The sequence below is a fragment of the Oncorhynchus keta genome, unplaced genomic scaffold (assembly GCF_023373465.1).
Source record: "Oncorhynchus keta strain PuntledgeMale-10-30-2019 unplaced genomic scaffold, Oket_V2 Un_contig_17873_pilon_pilon, whole genome shotgun sequence".
Taxonomy (NCBI): Eukaryota; Metazoa; Chordata; class Actinopteri; order Salmoniformes; family Salmonidae; genus Oncorhynchus; species Oncorhynchus keta.
In genome coordinates, this window is record NW_026280624.1 from 45,341 (window position 1) to 64,526 (window position 19,186).

Below are 19,186 nucleotides of genomic sequence, written 5' to 3' on the forward strand. Positions count from 1 at the left end.
ATGCCATGTTGAGGATTTCTTATGGATGCCATGTTGAGGATTTCTGAGGTAGTGTGTGTCTGTCTTCTCATGTTTATGGATGCCATGTTGAGGATTTCTGAGTCAGTGTGTGTCTGCTCATGTTTATGGATGCCATGTTGAGGTGTCATGCCGGTAGTAGTGTGTCTGTCTTCTCATGTTTATGGATGCCATGTTGAGGATTTCTGAGTCATGGCGGTAGTGTGTCGGTTTATGGATGCCATGTTGAGGTGAGTGTCTGTCTTCTCATGTTTATGGATGCCATGTTGAGGATTTCTGAGTCATGGCCGGTAGTGTGTGTCTGTCTTCTCCTCATATTTATGGATGCCATGTTGAGGATTTCTGAGTCATGGCCGGTAATGTGTGTCTGTCTTCTCATGTTTATGGATGCCATGTTGAGGATTTCTGAGTCATGGCCGGTAGTGTGTCTCTGTCTTCTCATGTTTATGGATGCCATGTTGAGGATTTCTGAGTCATGGCTGGTAGTGTGTCTCTGTCTTCTCCTCATGTTTATGGATGCCATGTTGAGGATTTCTGAGTCATGGCCGGTAGTGTGTCTCTGTCTTCTCATGTTTATGGATGCCATGTTGAGGATTTCTGAGTCATGGCCGGTAGTGTGTGTCTGTCTTCTCCTCATGTTTATGGATGCCATGTTGAGGAGTTCTGAGTCATGGCCGGTAGTGTGTGTCTGTCTTCTCCTCATGTTTATGGATGCCATGTTGAGGATTTCTGAGTCATGGCCGGTAGTGTGTGTCTGTCTTCTCCTCATGTTTATGGATGCCATGTTGAGGATTTCTGAGTCATGGTAGTGTGTGTCTGTCTTCTCATGTTTATGGATGCCATGTTGAGGATTTCTGAGTCATGGCCGGTAGTGTGTCTCTGTCTTCTCATGTTTATGGATGCCATGTTAATAGTGCTGCTGCAGCAACAGCACATTTTAGCATGCAGGTGTTAGGACTGTTATAGAACCCCTATCAGGTTTGATGTGTCTGTGAACAGCTCAGCCCTATTTAGTTTAATAAATTAGATCATGCTAATTGATTTAGGCTGCGTTGGATCATGTTCTTCCACGTCTGAAGGAGCTATTGATTTAGTCAAATGTTATTCAAATCTCCATGATACTAAGTGTGTTACTGTTCGCTGTTTTGCAAGCCTTGAGGTATAGCTTCTTCACTGCCTTCTATTTCCTCCTTTCTACGTGTTTTCCTCGTGTTGAACCTTTCTCTCATACACTGTCACTCCTCTCCTCCAGTCCCTTGTTCTCTCACATGCTCTTTCTCTCCATTCCTTGACTCTCTCTTACGTTCTCTCTCTTCCTTTCTCTCTCCCACCCTTCCTACTACCAGGCCCGTAGTCTGCTCTACCAGTTCCGTCTGTTACCCAGAATCCCGTGCAGCCTCCATGACCTGTGTAAGCTGTGCGGTCCAGGGATGTGGGACAGTCGCTACATCCCGGCCGTGGAATGTTCTGGGGAGCACCCCGACTCCCAGAGCTGCCCCTATGGAGGCACAGCCACCCCCCAGCCCTCGGCCTCCCCGTCACCCTCACCCAACCCCACCCCACTCCCCGAGGGCAAGAGAGGCTCCAAGACCAGAGACATCTTCATGTTTCGGAAGCAGTCCTGAGTTGAAATAGGGGGGAGGGAGACAATGGTGCTAACTATAACTGTTGAGTAGATCAGAAGCTGCAGTACCACTTTTCTGCCACAAGGATTCCCAACATACTGTATGTGCTTCTCTGATACTTCTCTTCACACTCTCCCCCTTTTCACAATCCCCATCTTATTAAAGGGATTTTCCACCTGATCCTTTTGTCCGGTGTGACATGGAACACTGCCTTATAAGAATGTATATTTATTTGGAACATTCAGTACCACAGACACTTGGCACTACGGTTCCCATGAAGAAGCTGCTGCTCTGCTATTGGAGGAGATTGGACAATCATCACTCTGTTGGACTGTAACCTTTCAGGGTCCACACTGTGGTCTAAGGTTGCTGGACTGGATTCAACATGACTCCAACGGTCAAATACTGACTTGAAGGGGAATTGTTGAGATTTGAACTCCATTGAAAGGTTTTCATATGCTCACAATGGAATGTTTGTGTGAATAATGGAATGATATATTATCTCAGCATATTGCAATCAGGCTGAAGCCTATTAACACGACACACGTATAAACCTCCATCAACCAAGAGAGGCAGGCTGTCATTTCAACTGTCAGTAAGTTGAAATGTTGTTACTTTTCAAATCATATATTTTTTTCTGTTCCCTTCAAAGAGGGAGTGTGTGTATCTGTGGGTTTGCGATTACAATATTTAGCAATATAGTACGATTATATCCTTGCATGAGCAACCCTTTAAGTATAAAGGGCACAACCTGTTTAGCTAATAACACAAAGCCAAAACAGAGGTGTGTGTGTATATAGGGAACTGTTTCCACAACAAGTTTTCTACAAACATCTATATCAGACTCCTGTTCAGAAACCTGCTAATTTATTCTTACATTATCAGATGACACTGCCTGTCAGGCTGAAGGAAGGTGGGATTTCATTTATCTTTGATAAGAGGGGATATGAATAAATATGGCATCTATCAAAGCAATAGGGATTAAACAATTAAAAGTTAGACTAGATGTAGAGCTTAAAAAATATGCGATGATGGTTGTGGATATCCCATTACCAGTCAGTGTACAGTTTGGTCAGCTAGCTACATATCGAATATGAGATCATGTGTTTAAGTTTACTTTAAGTTTGTTTTTGTTAAAAAATGTCAGATAGGGCGGTTGTGTAAAAGCTCAGTGTTTTTGTTTTTCCATATCTAGAAACACATTGACCTCCACCTTGACCTCCAAGTGAATGAACACCACCATCGTTGTCACTGCACTAAACAATATTATAATTCATTAGATTTGTACAGCACAGCTTCAATCAAATACAATGAAATCTCAAGGTTCTTCACCTGCACCAACCAAGTGAATTTGTCCATATGAATGTATCCACTTTGTTACTTTCTAATCTCTTGACTATTTATTTCACGTGTGTGTGTGTGTGTGTGTGTGTGTGTGTGTGTGTGTGTAAACAGCAGTGACCTCCCAACATCTGGTAATGAGTTGGGGAGCAGCCACCAATAGGCCTCCACTGACTGATCTCCTCATTTACACAACACATCATCACAGAGCGGGTGAAGGAACCAACCAAAGAGGAATGGCAGCTCTGTACCCAACCTGCTCCAAATACTATTTGAAATAATTTTAAATGGTTTATTTGTGGTTGACTGAGCTTGCCTGGCTGAGTAATAGGCCAATAGATTAGTCCCAAAAGGCAGGCAGATGACACCAAAAGATTAAAGTATTTGAAAGATTTGAATGATTGAATTTAAATGTATTTCCCAGAGAACTATCAAGTGAAGTGTTGAGATCTGCATGTTTCCTGTCATCTGTGAGTTGTCACGGTGGCGAGGGTTCTGGGGGTGGGTGGACGAGTGCCACTCCTGGGGGGAAAACATCTTCAAATGGCCACTAAAAGGTAACATTAGGATCTTCAAGCTGCTTCCCCTCTCTCTCCCGCTCAACATGCAGTCTCTGCAAATGACATGCATTACTGGCCCCTGCGTCCATTAGTCATCTGTGGCTGCTGCTCGCTGAAAAAGCCTGGAGATTTAGAAGATTGTACCAACCACTTTATAAAGGGCTAACCGATGGATGGTAACGTGGTTTGGAAAATAATTGGGTGGCAAGGCAGCGGGGCTTTGTGTGTGTGTGTGTGTGTGTGTGTGTGTGTGTGTGTGTTTATTTACTTGCTTATCTCGATTCTTCATCTCTTTCCATGAACTGTTTATCTCACGTTGAAACTGTTTCTGAACGTGAGTCACTGTAACATGTCTTTGGGTTTAGTTGTATTTCAAAATGTTTGTGACCGAGTTATCACTGAATGTAGAGTTCTATAATAATACACAGGCCACTGATGAGGGCCTACTGTGGTCCTGTGCTATAGTGTAGTCCACATACAAGACTGGCTTTCACATGCTGCAGGGCCGTGGTGAAGGCAGAAACGTTGGTGATTTGAAATAAATGGTGTAAATGGAACTTAAATTTTTCACACACTTGTCTCTCTGCATTCTGACCTTGAACTTAAGCATGGGGAAATGCATGTGCCAGCTAGCTCGTTTGGGAGGAGATCACATAAATGGCGGTCTGGCAGAGGTGTGTCTACAGATACTCTACATGTATTCAGAACTTGATTTCTGACCCTAATAACTTCCACACCGTTATGCTATTTTTCCATGAAGTAGGATTTGTGATTATTCCCTAAACAAATGTGTGTAAAATCACTGTTTTTAAATCTAATGGTGGGTTCTGAAATGGAGACAATTATCCACTGATTGTACAAAACATTAGGAACATGACTCAATTCGTTGGGGCATGGACTACAAGGTGTCAAACCTTCTACAGGGATCCTGGCCTGTGTTGACTCCAATGATTCCCACAGTTGTGTCAAGTTGGCTGGATGTTCTTTGGGTGGTGGACCATTCTCTATACACACAGGAAGTGGTTGAGTGTGAAAAACACAGCAGTGTTGCAGTTTTTGACACACTCAAACGGTTGCCCTGGCACCTCCTACCATACCCTGCTCAAAGGCACTTAAATATTTGTTCTTTCCCATTCACCCTCTGAATGGCACACATGTCCATGTCTCAATTGTCTCGAGGCTTAAACATCCTTATTTAACCTGTCTCCTCCCCTTCATCTACACTGATTGAAATTAAAATAATAGGTGACATCAATAAGGGATCATAGCTTTCACCAGGATTGGCCTGGTCAGTCTGTCATGGAAGAACATGCTTTCTACACTGTGTGTATGTTTTCATGGCTATCTTTCCATATTGTGAACACATTCTCAATAGTCTACATTCTAGTCTGGTGCCGACCAAATTCAAATTAAAGGTACACTGTATTAAAGGGATTATTTTAGATGAAAGAACAGAAAAACAAATTTAACAACAACTCCCTCTTCAAATTGGTAGGCTACCCAGCGGCTGTGTATTCTGGGGTGGAATTATATTTATCGAGTGTGCGCAAGGGAGCCACACCCGCAAACCTTGTTACATACCTTCATTCGGTAAAAGCCGATTTATGGTCAATTGGACATCTGCAGAACCAGTACAGCATTTACAGCAATGGGGCCTCTGCAGAAGTCAGAGCATTCAGACTTCTTGTGCTTCAGGGAGCTGTCATAGGCATCCAATAAATAGTTCTGCACCGCACCACTCGTAGTGATTCAGGGCTAATCTCTATAGGCATCCAGCTAATTACGAGCAACTGACTAAACGAAAAGACTAGACCTTACCGCTTCTGAGATGTTGGAGTCCGTTTCCCGGTGCTTGATATAAGAGCACAGCCAAGATGGCATGAAGTTAAAAGGCTGCACTGTTTTCCCACCTGCATCTCCATCCTGAATCTTCTCACTGCCCCCCAGAAAAATTAGCCTACATTTAGGCTATTGTTTGTGTATTTCAGGTAAACATCGCAGTATAATGCTGGTATGGAAGTCAACCCAAATACATGTCCATGTCATCGTTACCAATCAACTGCATTACAGTTAAAAACGATCGTCTACCACCACCCATTTCTCTATGCTAGCTAAAAGTGTTTCTTCTAAACGTTATGCAGCGAAAACAATCAGATTTTAGTAGCCACATTGTGAGCCTGTTGCAATACCTCAATCATGACGGATTTGATAAATATCCACTTTGTTAGAATCAGATTTGTTGAATATGCGCCTAATCACTCTCCTTCTATCCCAAACGGTCTGAATTTCATTAACCTCTTTACCGCGTCTATCACCATTACATCCCCGATCTCTTTCCAGGAGTTAAAATACCTTTTGGTATCTTTTGAAATCCAAACACAAGGTATCATAAAGATGTATTTTATTTTTGATCTTGTTATAATAGCCTTTTGTCAAAGATTCTCCATGTGTGTTGTCAATGAAGTGAGTTTGTGTTTATACAGGATGTACCGCCCCCACCTACCGTCAACCAATCATGTCAATGTGGAGCTATGCGGAGCCCTCCACATTGTAACATTTAGGAGGTGCATGACAACGCAGTACAGAGCTTAATTTGGCCTCTGCAAGCTTCCGGATGCTCCTCAATTGTGTCACGCGTCCATACGGAGCCTCCGGACCACATTCCTAGATCAACCATAAATCTTCTTTCAGTCTGAATAGCAACTACTGAGAAGTGAGTAGGAAAAGGCATACATTTCCTATGTCTGAATCGGACGCAAAATGAAAGAGAACTCAAAAACAGCGACAGACTACTTGGACTTGTCAAATAAGAAACCATTTTTCTGTTTTCCATTTGAAACAGTTTTACAATTATTTATGTTGCTAACAAACAAGAACCAGATAGAATCGGTGTCTGACAGTAAAGGGTTGTTAACATGGTGACAGTATAGGTGTTTTTCCTCGAGTTCCACCCTGAAAACTAGGCTATTTAGTACACAATCTAACCTGGAATGATTGTTTACTGTAGCTTCTCATTATGGTTGGAGGACTGTATCACGTGCTGGATTCTTAAACTGCCTGTCATCAACATCTGTTAAGATAGCATCAGAATGATCGCCAGGTGGCCTTGTCTTGGAGAGCAACAGGGACACTCAAACCAGGGTTGCCAGATGTGTATAAAATCCCCCGGTCTCTGCTTTTACTCATGTTGGATCAATTGAAGTCTTATAAGAAGATGGTCTCTGTCTATTTAGTTTAAGATATCACTGCAACTCTGACGTATTTATCATAGTTCATAATTTGAAAAAGGGGAGGTCGCTGAAACTAGCTGACAAAAATGTACTAATATGACATTTAGATATGTAAAATAAATTGGACATGATTTCAAACTGTGATAATGTTCATTGTAGTTCACTGGCTGATGCTGCAGGCCTATTGGCCGGTTTCACCCTGAGTGACGCTGCTGCCTCTCAGATTTTAACCAAAGAAATGCCACGACTAGAACGGACATCCCCATTCAAGTGAATGATCTTTAATTGGTGGATCGGCAGCCATGTTGAGTGTAACCATTAGAATGCACGTTTTTATTTCCGTTCTAATAACTATATTTCTATGCTTGGAACTGACTGCAATTACACAACCCATTAGCAGCTGATTGATAGCCCCTGTCAGGCTTAATGCTTTTCAAGAGCAGTAAACCAGATAAAGGGAAAATGACAATAAATACATAAATGAATAAAACGCCACTTCTCATTACTCCTATCTACAGTCTCCTTTGAGTAACTCCTGTGAGGTTCATCTACACAACAACATTACTGTTGAATGATGATGGAAGCTGACTGAGGAATTGCACATGTGAAGGAAGAGCACTATAAGATCTGTGGGGGCCCGTATTCATGAACCTTCTTAGAGTAGGAGTGCTGATCTAGGATCAGGTTTCCCCCTGAACATTTAATCTTATTCATTATGATCTAAAAGGCTAAACTGATCTGTGTGCAGCAGCATTGCAGGAAAAGCAGATGTTGTCATCTTCTGCCTTCATGTTCATGTAAAGTGGTCATCTGAGAGGCGCTCATCGTCATGTGCTGCTTTGCCTAAACCTATAGTGGCAAGGTGGATTAAACAGCTGTCATCACAGCTCTGTGTGATTGATAAGATCTGAGGTGTAACTGTAAGTGCTCTATCCATCTCAGACTTGGGTGGAAGCCCAACCAACCAATCAGCACCGTCTGCAACCTCACACTGCTGCCACCATAGACATACAGACACGTTCCAGTCAGTACCTCTGCCACTGTGCCACACCTACAGCACTATCTGTGTGTGTGTGTGTGTGCGTCAGTCTCTGTGTTTTCCATTAGAATTTGTATGCTGCAGATCAGTGTGGGTGTGTGATTCATCTGTGTGTTCCTCCTTTATCACATCTATCTGTTTCTCAGCGTTGTGTGTGTGTGTGAGGGTATGCCTGCCTGCCTAAGTTCATACCTGCGTTCATGGTCCTTCTGTAGCTCAGTTGGTAGAGCATGGCGCTTGTAACGCCAGGGTAGTGGGTTCGATTCCCGGGACCACCCATACATAGAATGTATGCACACATGACTGTAAGTCGCTTTGGATAAAAGCGTCTGCTAAATGGCATATATTATTATTATTATTATTATGCCTGCCAATGTGCAAGCCATGCCTGCCTGTTTGTGTGTTTGTCTCTCCAAGCTTCCCTTACTGAATTGCAGCCAACAATCTACCCCCCCCCATCTCTCTCCCGCTCTCTTTTCTTTGAGTGACAGTGTGGGGCCTGGCCCCTCCCTCTCCCTCCCCTGCTGTGGGTCTGCATTGACCACTGGGCTATTGCCCCTTAATTATCAATTACAGGGCCACACTTCCACACCTGGAGACAGGCTGGGCTGAGAATGAGTTTGGCCCATTAGGGTGGACCCCGGCTGGGCTGTTTATCGAGGGGGCTGGGCGGTGTGGTGCGGAGGTGTTAATGGACCTGCCACTGCCACAGTCAGTCACCACCATAAAACAGTAGTGAATGGAGAGTGACGGGGAAGCTTGGTGCTTGTGGAAGCTACTATGTTCTCTGTGTTCATTGGCACATTTCCTGATATTGGATTTTATGTTTGTTTTGGTTCATTGTTTTGGAATTTATTAAGGTTATAAAAAACAGTTTTTTAAATTACTGACGTTTTCCTGTTAATTTGTTCTAACTCAAGATATGATATGTTGTGTTCTTTCAGTGCAGTAACAGTAGTCCAGAATAAACTGGTCTTATGGTGACATACACAGTAGTATACAAGTAGTGTTATATGGAGAAGTACTGGATACAACAATGACTCTGAAACATCATTTCATAAAGACCCAGTCCACAGGCTTAGTTTAACTTTTAATGCAATTATGGAGCTTAGATATTTTATGATCAATGATACAGACACCGTTTCGCTCCCCTAAATTGGCCACACTATCTATGCTATTATCATTGCATGGGAGTGAGAGGATGGGGATTGAGTGGGAGGGAGGGAGGGATGACTTATTGAATATACTCAGATGGCTGTCTTATTGATAGAAGTATGAAAGAGGGAAGACAGAAGGTTGTCTGGATTTGTGATGTCATTTTGAAAGAATTATGGGTCATAAATTATGGCTGATCATTCTCAATTACTTCTAGATTGGGTCAGGCCAAAGTTTGTATCAGGACAAAATCTTATAAATAAGGCATAATGCCTATTCTTTGCTAGAGCAAAAAGAGTCATGGCATTGAAAAAAAGACATATGTATTTCATACATTGTCATCATATTTCTAAGTGTATTGCATGTTATTTCATTAGACATCTGATACTTATTTTCCTTTATACAATGAGTGTACAAAACATTATGAACACCTGCTCTTTCCATGACAGACTGACCAGGTGAATTCAGATGAAAGCTATGATCCCTTATTGATGTCACCCATTAAATCCTCTTCAATCAGTGTAGATGGGGGGGGCAGGTTAAAGAAGGATTTCTAAGCCTAGAGAGCTGAGACATGGATTGTGTATGTGTGCCATTCAGAGGGTGAATGGGCAAGACAACATATTTGAGTGCCTTTGAACAAGGTTTGGTAGTAGGTGCTAGGTGCACCGGTTTGAGTGTGTCAAGAACTGTAACACTGCTGGGTTTTTCCACACACAACAGTTTCCCATGTGTATCAAGAATGGTCCACCACCCAAAGGACATCCAGCCTATTTGACAAAACTGTGGAAACATTGGAGTCAACATGGGTCAGCTTCCCTGTGGAACGCTTTTGTCACCTTGTAGAGTCCATGCCCCGATGAATTGAGGCTGTTCTGAGGGCAAAAGGGGGTGCAACTCAATATTAGTAAGGTGTTCCTAATGTTTTGTACACTCAGTGTATATCGCCTCTGCTCTGTCACTTTGGGAGCAGCCATCTTGCCTGTACTCTGTGTTCTCTGTCCATGTAAGGATCAGGGCAAAAATAGATTCATGTTCATGCTCTAATGCAAATGGCTTAACTTGTCTTGGCATCTCACCATAATGTCAAAACTCAGCTCTGCCACAACAGTACTATTCTAACATTGGTGGCATGTTGGTTAAAAGTATGGCTTATTACAGAAATATAGTGGTTCACAAAATAGCAACATATTATGCTTGGTCGTCTGTGCAAAACAGTAGTTACTTTGAAATGGGCACTTTGTGTCAAATTGTATGTACAGTTGAAGTCGGAAGTTTATGTACACTTAGCTTGGAGTCATTAAAACTCATTTTTCAACCACTTCACAAATTTCTTGTTAACAAACAATAGTTTTGGCAAGTCGGTTAGGACATCTCCTTTGTGCATGACACAAGTAATTTTTCCAACAATTGTTTACAGACCAATTATTTTACTTATAATTCACTGTGTCAATTCCAGTGGGTCAGAAGTTAACAAACACTAAGTTGACTGTGCCTTTAAACAGCTTGGAAATTTTCAGAAAATGATGTCATGGCTTTAGAAGATTCTGATAGGCTAATTGACATAATTTGAGTCAATTGGAGGTGTACCTGTGGATGTATTTCAAGGCCTACCTTCAAACTCAGTGCCTCTGCTTGACATCATGGCAAAATCAAAAGAAATCAGCCAAGACCTCAGAAAATAAATGGTAGGCCTCCACAAGTCTGATTCATCCTTTGGGAGAAATATCCAAATGCCTGAAGGTACCACGTTCATCTGTACACACAATAGTACGCAAGTATAAACACCATGGGACCACGCAGCCGTCATACCGCCCAGGAAGGAGATGCGTTCTGTCTCCTAGAGATTAACGTACTTTGGTGCGAAAAGTGCAAATCAATCCCAGAACAACAGCAAAGGACCTTGTGAAGATGCTGGAGGAAACAGGTACAAAGTGTCTATATCGACAGTAAAACGAGTCCTATATCGACATAACCTGAAAGGCCACTCAGCAAGGAAGAAGCCACTTCTCCAAAACCGCCATAAGAAAGCCAGACTACGGTTTGCAACTGCACATGGGGACAAAGATTGTACTTTTTTGAGAAATGTCTTCTTGTCTGATGAAACAAAAATAGAACTGTTTGACCATAAATACCATCGTTATATTTGGAGGAAAAAGGGGGAGGCTTGCAAGCCAAAGAACACCATCCCAACCGCGAAGCACGGGGTGGCAGCATCATGTTGTGGGGATGCTTTGCTGCAGGAGGGACTGGTGCACTTCACAAAATAGATGGCATCATGAGGAAAGAAAATTGTGTGGATATATTGAAGCAACAACCCAAGACATCAATCAGGAAGTTAAAGCTTGGTCGCAAATGGGTCTTCCAAATGGACAATGACCCCAAGTATACTTCCAAAGTTGTGGCAAAATGGCTTAAGGACAACAAAGTCAAGATATTGGAGTGGCCTTCACAAAGCCCTGAACTCAATCCCATAGAAAGTTTGTGGGCAGAACTGAAAAAGCGTGTGCGAGCAAGGAGGCCTACATACCTGACTCAGTTACACCAGCTCTGTCAGGAGGAATGGGCAGCTTGTGGAAGGCTACTCGAAATGTTTTACCCAAGAAAAACAATTTAAAGGCAATGGTACCAAATACTAATTGAGTGTATGTAAACTTTTGACCCACTGAAAATGTGATGAAAGAAATAAAAGCTGAAATAAAAATTCTCTCAACTATTATTCTGGCATTTCACATTCTTAAAATGAGGTGGTTTTCCTAACTGACCTAAAACAGGGAATTCTTTACAAGGATTAAATGTCAGGAATTGTGAAAAAACTAAGTTTAAATGTATTTGGCTGAGGTGTATGTAAACCTCCGACTTCAACTGTATGTGCATGCTTGTGGATGTGTCAGCTACTGTAATGAACATCCAGAGAGAGAGCAAACGAATAACTGAGAGAGCTGCCTATTTATTTTTCTAAAATTGTAATCATAATGGTTCTGGAATTGAGTGGAGATGGAAAATATTTGGATATTATGGAACAGTTGGGGTCTCTGACTTATAATGGAAAAAGTCAGGGGTGAGGAAAACTGATGTTAGAGCAGCTGTTCAGGTGCAGCCCTCACTTTGTAATTCAGCTTTCAGGTTAATGTAGACCACATGGATTGAAGCATGGAAAATGTGTTGCCATGGTGATGGATTTACTGTAGCCTCTATGTCATGTCATATCAGACTAAACGTCACTGTTTCTGTGCCACAGTCGTTCAATGGCTCACACAAAATATTGTTGACTGCTTTTTATACATTAGGTTGAACCTCTATTTTTAAAATATTGCATCATTCTTAAAATAAAATTTATGTAAAAAAGGATATAAGATATGAGTATTTTTCTCAACGTAAGGCTCTCAGAATAGAATAAAATACAATAGACTAGAATAACAACTGCTCTGTGAAGATGATGAAACTCTTGCTTGGGGTAACGTGACTCATGTGCTGTATAATGTGAATGATGTAACATGGTCACAGTGGTGCTGTTAAAGGCCCAGTGCAGTCAAACTGGATTTTCCTGTGTGCTATATATATTTACACACCATGAGGTTGGAATAATACTGTGAAAATTATGATAATGCATTTTTAGTGTAAGAGTTTTGGCCTTCCATGGTGACATCACCAGGCGGTAAATTAGTTGATAGACCAAGACAAAGAGAGTTTCAAGCCCCTCTGCCAATAACTGCTAGTTTTCTCCCTCCCCACTCAGACCAATCCCAGACAGTCCTAGATAAAAAAAACAAATATTGCTTGAGAAATTGCTCTTTGCTAAGAAGCTATTTTTGTTTCTTTTTGACAATTTAATTTGAAAACAATCACAGTAAGGTACTTAATTGTTACCCAGAAGTGATTTGATATTGTGGTAAAAACAGCTGCATTGGTTGTTAAGGGTTAAAACATTAGCTCCAGTCTCTCCCCTGACATGCTCCACCGGAGCCATGGGATACGGGTGATGACGCAAGTTAAAACCCCACACGACACGAGCCAGCAGGGAAACACGCAGTCAGGTTAGCAGAGCTCAGTGGTTGTAGGTACGGTAACACCGATGATAAACGGTGAGCCATGTTGAGCAAAACAAAATATATGATGAATTTTCACTGGAAGGCCATCCTTTTATTTGATACACTGATTTGATTGACTCATTTTCATTTCAAATATAGGTTATATTTTTGTATCAGTGCAGTAGTTATCAGGTTACTATTTAGTCACTAACATACTACATCTCCAGTCCATTTTCCCAGGGCTTATCACTGTGTCATCTGTATTCAGCAACCTGGTTTCTGTTTGAGTTTGAGTTTTAACCATCACACTGAAATGTAAGCATCTGAAAACTTATTTACCATTGATTGAACACCATCTTACTTTCAGTTCTTGTTTTGACAAATTAAACGTCAAAGGAAATGATGAAGGTTCTGACTATCATCCGATAACCTTCCATTCTTCAAGCCAAACTCATACAGTACAGAGGACAGTCACTGGATCTGCTGTTAACTAGCGTTCCCTATGATGTGCTCTCTCTGAGAGGGCAGTACTGGGGTCATTCCTAGCAGGCTTGTGGTGTTGACTCACCTGGTGTTGTTGCTCAGAGCATGGGGACTCTCTCACGTCTTGGAGGACCAACATTAAAGGGGTGATTTCTCACTCTCTGATTTCCTGTGAAACCCCCTGGTGGTTTTAGAAAGGATGGTGAGGTCCCTCTTTTGTGGTCCCTACCTCTGGTGGTCCCTACCTCTGGTTGTCCCTACCTCTGGTGGTCCCTACCTCTGGTTGTCCTTACCTCTGGTTGTCCCTACCTCTAGTGGTCCCTACCTCTGGTTGTCCCTACCTCTAGTGGTCCCTACCTCTGGTTGTCCTCTGGTGGTCCCTACCTCTGGTTGTCCCTACCTCTAGTGGTCCCTACCTCTGGTTGTCCCTACCTCTAGTGGTCCCTACCTCTGGTGGTCCCTACCTCTGGTTGTCCCTACCTCTGGTTGTCCCTACCTCTGGTGGTCCCTACCTCTGGTTGTCCCTACCTCTGGTGGTCCCTACCTCTGGTGGTCCCTACCTCTGGTCCCTACCTCTTGTCCCTACCTCTCTGGTGGTCCCTACCTCTGGTGGTCCCTACCTCTGGTTGTCCCTACCTCTGGTTGTCCCTACCTCTGGTGGTCCCTACCTCTGGTTGTCCTCTGGTGGTCCCTACCTCTGGTGGTCCCTACCTCTGGTGGTCCCTACCTCTGGTTGTCCCTACCTCTGGTGGTCCCTACCTCTGGATGTCCCTACCTCTGGTTGTCCCTACCTCTGGTGGTCCCTACCTCTGGTGGTCCCTACCTCTGGTTGTCCCTACCTCTGGTTGTCCCTACCTCTGGTGGTCCCTACCTCTGGTTGTCCCTACCTCTGGTTGTCCCTACCTCTGGTGGTCCCTACCTCTGGTTGTCCCTACCTCTAGTGGTCCCTATCTCTGGTTGTCCCTACCTCTGGTGGTCCCTACCTCTGGTTGTCCCTACCTCTGGTTGTCCCTATCTCTGGTTGTCCCTACCTCTGGATGTCCCTACCTCTGGTTGTCCCTACCTCTGGTTGTCCCTACCTCTGGTTGTCCCTACCTCTGGTGGTCCCTACCTCTGGTGGTCCCTACCTCTGGTTGTCCCTACCTCTGGATGTCCCTCCCTCTGGTTGTCCCTACCTCTGGTGGTCCCTACCTCTGGTGGTCCCTACCTCTAGTGGTCCCTACCTCTGGTTGTCCCTACCTCTGGTGGTCCCTACCTCTGGTTGTCCCTACCTCTGGTGGTCCCTACCTCTGGTGGTCCCTACCTCTGGTGGTCCCTACCTCTGGTTGTCCCTACCTCTGGTGGTCCCTACCTCTAGTGGTCCCTACCTCTGGTTGTCCCTACCTCTGGTGGTCCCTACCTCTGGTTGTCCCTACCTCTAGTGGTCCCTACCTCTGGTTGTCCCTACCTCTGGTTGTCCCTACCTCTGGTTGTCCCTACCTCTGGTGGTCCCTACCTCTGGTTGTCCCTCCCTCTGGTTGTCCCTACCTCTAGTGGTCCCTACCTCTGGATGTCCCTACCTCTGGTTGTCCCTACCTCTGGTGGTCCCTACCTCTGGTTGTCCCTACCTCTGGTTGTCCCTACCTCTGGTGGTCCCTACCTCTAGTGGTCCCTACCTCTGGTTGTCCCTACCTCTGGATGTCCCTCCCTCTGGTTGTCCCTACCTCTAGTGGTCCCTACCTCTGGTGGTCCCTACCTCTGGTTGTCCCTACCTCTGGTGGTCCCTACCTCTGGTTGTCCCTACCTCTGGTTGTCCCTACCTCTGGTTGTCCCTACCTCTGGTTGTCCCTACCTCTGGTGGTCCCTACCTCTGGTTGTCCCTACCTCTGGTGGTCCCTACCTCTGGTTGTCCCTACCTCTGGTTGTCCCTACCTCTGGTGGTCCCTACCTCTGGTTGTCCCTACCTCTGGTGGTCCCTACCTCTGGTGGTCCCTACCTCTGGTTGTCCCTACCTCTGGTGGTCCCTACCTCTGGTTGTCCCTACCTCTGGTTGTCCCTACCTCTGGTGGTACCCTACCTCTGGTTGTCCCTCCCTCTGGTTGTCCCTACCTCTAGTGGTCCCTACCTACCTCTGGATGTCCCTACCTCTAGTGGTCCCTACCTCTGGTGGTCCCTACCTCTGGTTGTCCCTACCTCTGGTTGTCCCTACCTCTGGTTGTCCCTACCTCTGGTGGTCCCTACCTCTAGTGGTCCCTACCTCTGGATGTCCCCTCTGGACCTCTGGTGTCCCTGGTTGTACCTCTGGTGGTCCCTACCTCTGGTGGTCCCTACCTCTGGTTGTCCCTACCTCTGGTTGTCCCTACCTCTGGTTGTCCCTACCTCTGTCCCTACCTCTGGTTGTCCCTACCTCTGGTTGTTCCCTACCTCTAGTGGTCCCTACCTCTGGTTGTCCCTACCTCTGGTGGTCCCTACCTCTGGTTGTCCCTACCTCTGGTTGTCCCTACCTCTAGTGGTCCCTACCTCTGGCACCATTGACATCGTACCTCTGGTGGTCCCTACCTCTGGTGGTCCCTACCTCTGGTTGTCCCTACCTCTGGTTGTCCCTACCTCTGGTGGTCCCTACCTCTGGTTGTCCCTACCTCTAGTGGTCCCTACCTCTGGTTGTCCCTACCTCTAGTGGTCCCTACCTCTGGTTGTCCCTACCTCTGGTTGTCCCTATCTCTGGTGGTCCCTACCTCTGGTGGTCCCTACCTCTGGTTGTCCCTACCTCTGGTTGTCCCTATCTCTGGTGGTCCCTACCTCTGGTTGTCCCTACCTCTGGTTGTCCCTACCTCTGGTTGTCCCTACCTCTGGTGGTCCCTATCTCTGGTTGTCCCTACCTCTGGTTGTCCCTACCTCTAGTGGTCCCTACCTCTGGTTGTCCCTACCTCTAGTGGTCCCTACCTCTGGTTGTCCCTACCTCTGGTTGTCCCTACCTCTGGTGGTCCCTACCTCTAGTGGTCCCTACCTCTGGTTGTCCCTACCTCTGGATGTCCCTCCCTCTGGTTGTCCCTACCTCTAGTGGTCCCTACCTCTGGTGGTCCCTACCTCTGGTTGTCCCTACCTCTGGTGGTCCCTACCTCTGGTTGTCCCTACCTCTGGTTGTCCCTACCTCTGGTTGTTCCTACCTCTAGTGGTCCCTACCTCTGGTTGTCCCTACCTCTGGTGGTCCCTACCTCTGGTTGTCCCTACCTCTGGTGTCCCTACCTCTGGTTGTCCCTACCTCTGGTGGTCCCTACCTCTGGTTGTCCCTCCCTCTGGTTGTCCCTACCTCTAGTGGTCCCTACCTCTGGATGTCCCTACCTCTGGTTGTCCCTACCTCTAGTGGTCCCTACCTCTGGTTGTCCCTACCTCTGGTGGTCCCTACCTCTGGTTGTCCCTACCTCTAGTGGTCCCTACCTCTAGTGGTCCCTACCTCTGGTTGTCCCTACCTCTGGATGTCCCTCCCTCTGGTTGTCCCTACCTCTAGTGGTCCCTACCTCTGGTGGTCCCTACCTCTGGTTGTCCCTACCTCTGGTGGTCCCTACCTCTGGTTGTCCCTACCTCTGGTTGTCCCTACCTCTGGTTGTCCCTACCTCTGGTTGTCCCTACCTCTGGTTGTTCCTACCTCTAGTGGTCCCTACCTCTGGTTGTCCCTACCTCTGGTGGTCCCTACCTCTGGTTGTCCCTACCTCTGGTTGTCCCTATCTCTGGTGGTCCCTACCTCTGGTGGTCCCTACCTCTGGTGGTCCCTACCTCTGGTTGTCCCTACCTCTGGTTGTCCCTACCTCTGGTGGTCCCTACCTCTGGTTTTCCTACCTCTAGTGGTCCCTACCTCTGGTTGTCCCTACCTCTAGTGGTCCCTACCTCTGGTTGTCCCTACCTCTGGTTGTCCCTACCTCTGGTTGTCCCTACCTCTGGTGGTCCCTACCTCTGGTTGTCCCTACCTCTGGTTGTCCCTACCTCTGGTTGTCCCCTACCTCTGGTGGTCCCTACCTCTGGTTGTCCCCTAGTGGTCCCTCTGGTTGTCCCTACCTCTAGTGGTCCCTACCTCTGGTTGTCCCTACCTCTAGTGGTCCCTACCTCTGGTGGTCCCTACCTCTGGTTGTCCCTACCTCTGGTTGTCCCTACCTCTGGTGGTCCCTACCTCTAGTGGTCCCTACCTCTGGTTGTCCCTACCTCTGGTTGTCCCTACCTCTGGTTGTCCCTACCTCTGGTGGTCCCTACCTCTGGTGGTCCCTACCTCTGGTTGTCCCTACCTCTGGTGGTCCCTACCTCTGGTTGTCCCTACCTCTGGTTGTCCCTACCTCTGGTTGTCCCTACCTCTGGTTGTTCCTACCTCTAGTGGTCCCTACCTCTGGTTGTCCCTACCTCTGGTGGTCCCTACCTCTGGTGGTCCCTACCTCTGGTGGTCCCTACCTCTGGTGGTCCCTACCTCTGGTTGTCCCTACCTCTGGTTGTCCCTACCTCTGGTGGTCCCTACCTCTGGTTGTTCCTACCTCTAGTGGTCCCTATCTCTGGTGGTCCCTACCTCTGGTTGTCCCTACCTCTGGTGGTCCCTACCTCTGGTTGTCCCTACCTCTGGATGTCCCTACCTCTGGTTGTCCCTACCTCTGGTGGTCCCTACCTCTGGTGGTCCCTACCTCTAGTGGTCCCTACCTCTGGTTGTCCCTACCTCTGGTGGTCCCTACCTCTGGTCCCTACCTCTGGTTGTCCCTACCTCTGGTGGTCCCTATCTCTGGTGGTCCCTACCTCTGGTTGTCCCTACCTCTAGTGGTCCCTACCTCTGGTTGTCCCTACCTCTAGTGGTCCCTACCTCTGGTGTCCCTATCTCTAGTGGTCCCTATCTCTGGTGGTCCCTATCTCTAGTGGTCCCTATCTCTAGTGGTCCCTATCTCTGGATGTCCCTACCTCTAGTGGTCCCTATCTCTGGTTGTCCCTACCTCTGGTGGTCCCTACCTCTGGTTGTCTCCTCAGGCAACTCTGACTTTGTTCCATATCTGTGGTTCACGCTTTCATTCTTTCGTTCTCTTGTTCATGCCTTTTTCTATTCTCTCGTTCTCTTATCTCTCTCTCTTTCTCTCTCTGTGTCTCTCTCTCTCTCTCTTCTCTCTCTGTGTGTCTCTCTCTCTCTCTCTCTCTGTGACACATAACTGTGTGGGTTATCTCTCTCTGTCTCTCTCTCTAGTGTGTCCCTATCTCTCTCTCTCTCTCTCTCTCTTCTCTCTCTGTGTGTCTCTCTCTCTCTCTCTCTCTCTCTCTCTCTCTCTCTCTCTCTCTCTCTCTCTCTCTCTCTCTCTCTCTCTCTCTCTCTCTCTCTCTCTCTCTCTCTCTCTCTCTCCCTTCCTCTTTTCCTCCCTCCCACCATTCAGGGCATTCACCCGACACGTGTACTTTGTTATTTTGTTTTACTCGTGACGTGAATATGTGCTAATAAATTCCAGTTGTCCCAGTCAATGCCATGAAACATTCAAAACAAAAATCATTGGCGTATATCTCTATGAGATTGTTTCAGGCCTTACCCTAATGGCTGCCAAGCCTGTGGCTACCATGACTGTCAAAACATCCCTTTACCAGACAGAAGACACCTGTAAGGGTTCTCTGTATGTCAGCATACAGGATTATTCCTGTACAGAAACGCCCAATGCTTTTATACGTGTACAGCAGTCATGCTTGTTTCATGTTTCATTGCCTCTTCAAATAAAAT

General features: G+C 46.0%; 1 protein-coding gene across 3 annotated transcripts in view; it reads left to right on the top strand.

The window, feature by feature from the left end:
• The window catches only part of tbc1d16 (TBC1 domain family, member 16), a 35,219-nt gene extending 26,418 nt beyond the window's left edge, over positions 1 to 8,801 (top strand). For all 3 annotated transcript variants that reach the window (XM_052503750.1, XM_052503749.1, XM_052503751.1), the window contains exon 13: positions 1,365 to 8,801. In XM_052503750.1, coding sequence (XP_052359710.1) covers positions 1,365 to 1,643 — 279 coding nt within the window. In that variant the 3' untranslated portion in view covers positions 1,644 to 8,801. The remainder of the gene's footprint in view (positions 1 to 1,364) is intronic.
• Positions 8,802 to 19,186: the final 10,385 nt, after the last annotated feature.